Genomic DNA, 1,771 nt, shown 5'->3' with positions numbered 1-1,771 from the left:
TTAACGAGCTTCAAAGCCCGCCAAGGATTTGAACAAGAGGACGTCCAAAAAACAGGCTAGGTTCAAAGCTGGAGAAACAGATTGCAAATGCCACAAAGAAGAAGAAGACAAAAGTTTTAAGCGAGGTAAATGTAATGTTCTTTAAATCTGTGGCGATTGAGTTTATTTTTCTAGTTAATTGTTTTAGCTAATGCGTGAGTGTTATATTCAGATAAACCTGTTTGATGCTGCATCAGTGGCGCATTCAAGTAGCAGCCAATACCAGGGACAAGTTATAAATTATCAGTTCAGGGTACCAGCAGCAGGGGATAACTCTTTGGGTGTATAGTTATAGGGAGTATGGGTGTAAAATCCCTGTTACCTTTGGGTGTATTTTTGTTAATAGACAATTTACATATAGACACATATATAGATACATATAGAATAAGAGCTGTAAAAATTCACAGGTTATGGGCGTATATTTCAGTTGATGTTTTTTTTTCATATTTTAGTAGATGTAATTCATTCATTTTGAATACAGCACAGACAATTGGGTGTATATTTTATTCAACCTCGGGTGTATTATTAGACTTGCGTTGGGTGTAACAGTTTATAATATGCGTATCCCTTGATTTTTTGCTTTATGTTTTACCACCTGTAATACAGTTTTTGAATACATCACAGACAGTTTAGCAGCACAGATAGTTTAACTATGGTAAAAAATATACATTGAATAAATTGAATGGCAAACATTTACATCATTTGTTTAATTTACAAGCTACCCATTTACATCCTCAGAATTAATCTGACAAAACGGACTCAATAATACAGAGGATGGCTTCGACAGTCTTATAGCACTACTCTCTCTAATTGCGTGATCTCTCTGTCTATTAATCTCACTGAATAGTATCCGGGAAGCATACTCCACTCTGTAGTGGTCCACCTCCTCCTACAATTAAAAAGTATGTTATTTTTAAACAGAAATATTAATTCAGTAAAGTAATACAGAGTTATATAGTTCTAAAGACATTTACCTGTGTCCAGTTATCCCATTCATACTTCCCCTTTTTAATGTTTTCCGGCTCTATTAACTCAAGCCACTTCATTACGTAAATTGCGCAGTCATAGCTGAAAACCAAGAAAATAAATTACAAATCTCATTTAGGAAAGTTTAAGGTTCAGAGTCACAAATCTATACCTTGTTTTTTGGCCTGAAATTTTAACATATGGCGCTTTAATTTCCTTCTCCTTCTCGCCTTTCTCGAGAGGTTTTCCGCCGGCATATGCTATCAATCTCGAAAATACATATCCCTTAAATACCAAAACAAGTCAGTAATACACCCGAATCAATTGACAAGACACACCCAACTTAATATGGAATATACACCCAACTCAAATTTCAAAATAGACCTATGTATTAAAGTAAAGAAGACAGAGGCAACTTACAGTGAATTTATTAATGTCCTTTCTCTCATCGCTTGGAGCTTTTTTGTGTAGCGGGTCAAGTATTTGACATTTCCGCGTTCTTGTATTTATTAGCCACAACCACCAATGTCCCGAGTGGCAAACAGGAGCAAAAATCTGAAGGATTGCCACATTTCAACAGTCTGTTATTTTATTTGGCATATAAGTAAGTAAGCGTACTAACAAATTTACGAAACAAAAACTTACATATGGATGCGAACTTAATTTTTTCCTATCTATGAAGGGAATGAAATTGGGGTAGGCTTCCACCCTGAATTCTCTGTTCATTTTCGGAGATATGAATTCCCCCCTTGGGTGATCCGAAAGT

General features: G+C 35.5%; 1 protein-coding gene across 1 annotated transcript; it reads right to left on the bottom strand.

Moving 5' to 3' along the window:
- Window positions 1-757: 757 nt before the first annotated feature.
- Window positions 758-1,741, bottom strand: LOC107493210 (uncharacterized). The gene is made up of 5 exons (XM_021125748.2): window positions 1,651-1,741; window positions 1,426-1,560; window positions 1,178-1,290; window positions 1,014-1,107; window positions 758-928 (listed from the first exon to the last, which is right to left on the bottom strand). Exons 1-5 carry the CDS (start codon window positions 1,729-1,731, stop codon window positions 758-760), a joined length of 594 nt encoding a protein of 197 aa, XP_020981407.2. The 5' UTR covers window positions 1,732-1,741.
- Between the last annotated feature and the right edge of the window lie 30 nt (window positions 1,742-1,771).

The sequence above is a fragment of the Arachis duranensis genome, chromosome 6 (assembly GCF_000817695.3).
Source record: "Arachis duranensis cultivar V14167 chromosome 6, aradu.V14167.gnm2.J7QH, whole genome shotgun sequence".
NCBI classification, from domain to species: domain Eukaryota; kingdom Viridiplantae; phylum Streptophyta; class Magnoliopsida; order Fabales; family Fabaceae; genus Arachis; species Arachis duranensis.
This window is presented reverse-complemented; position numbering and strand designations above follow the sequence as displayed.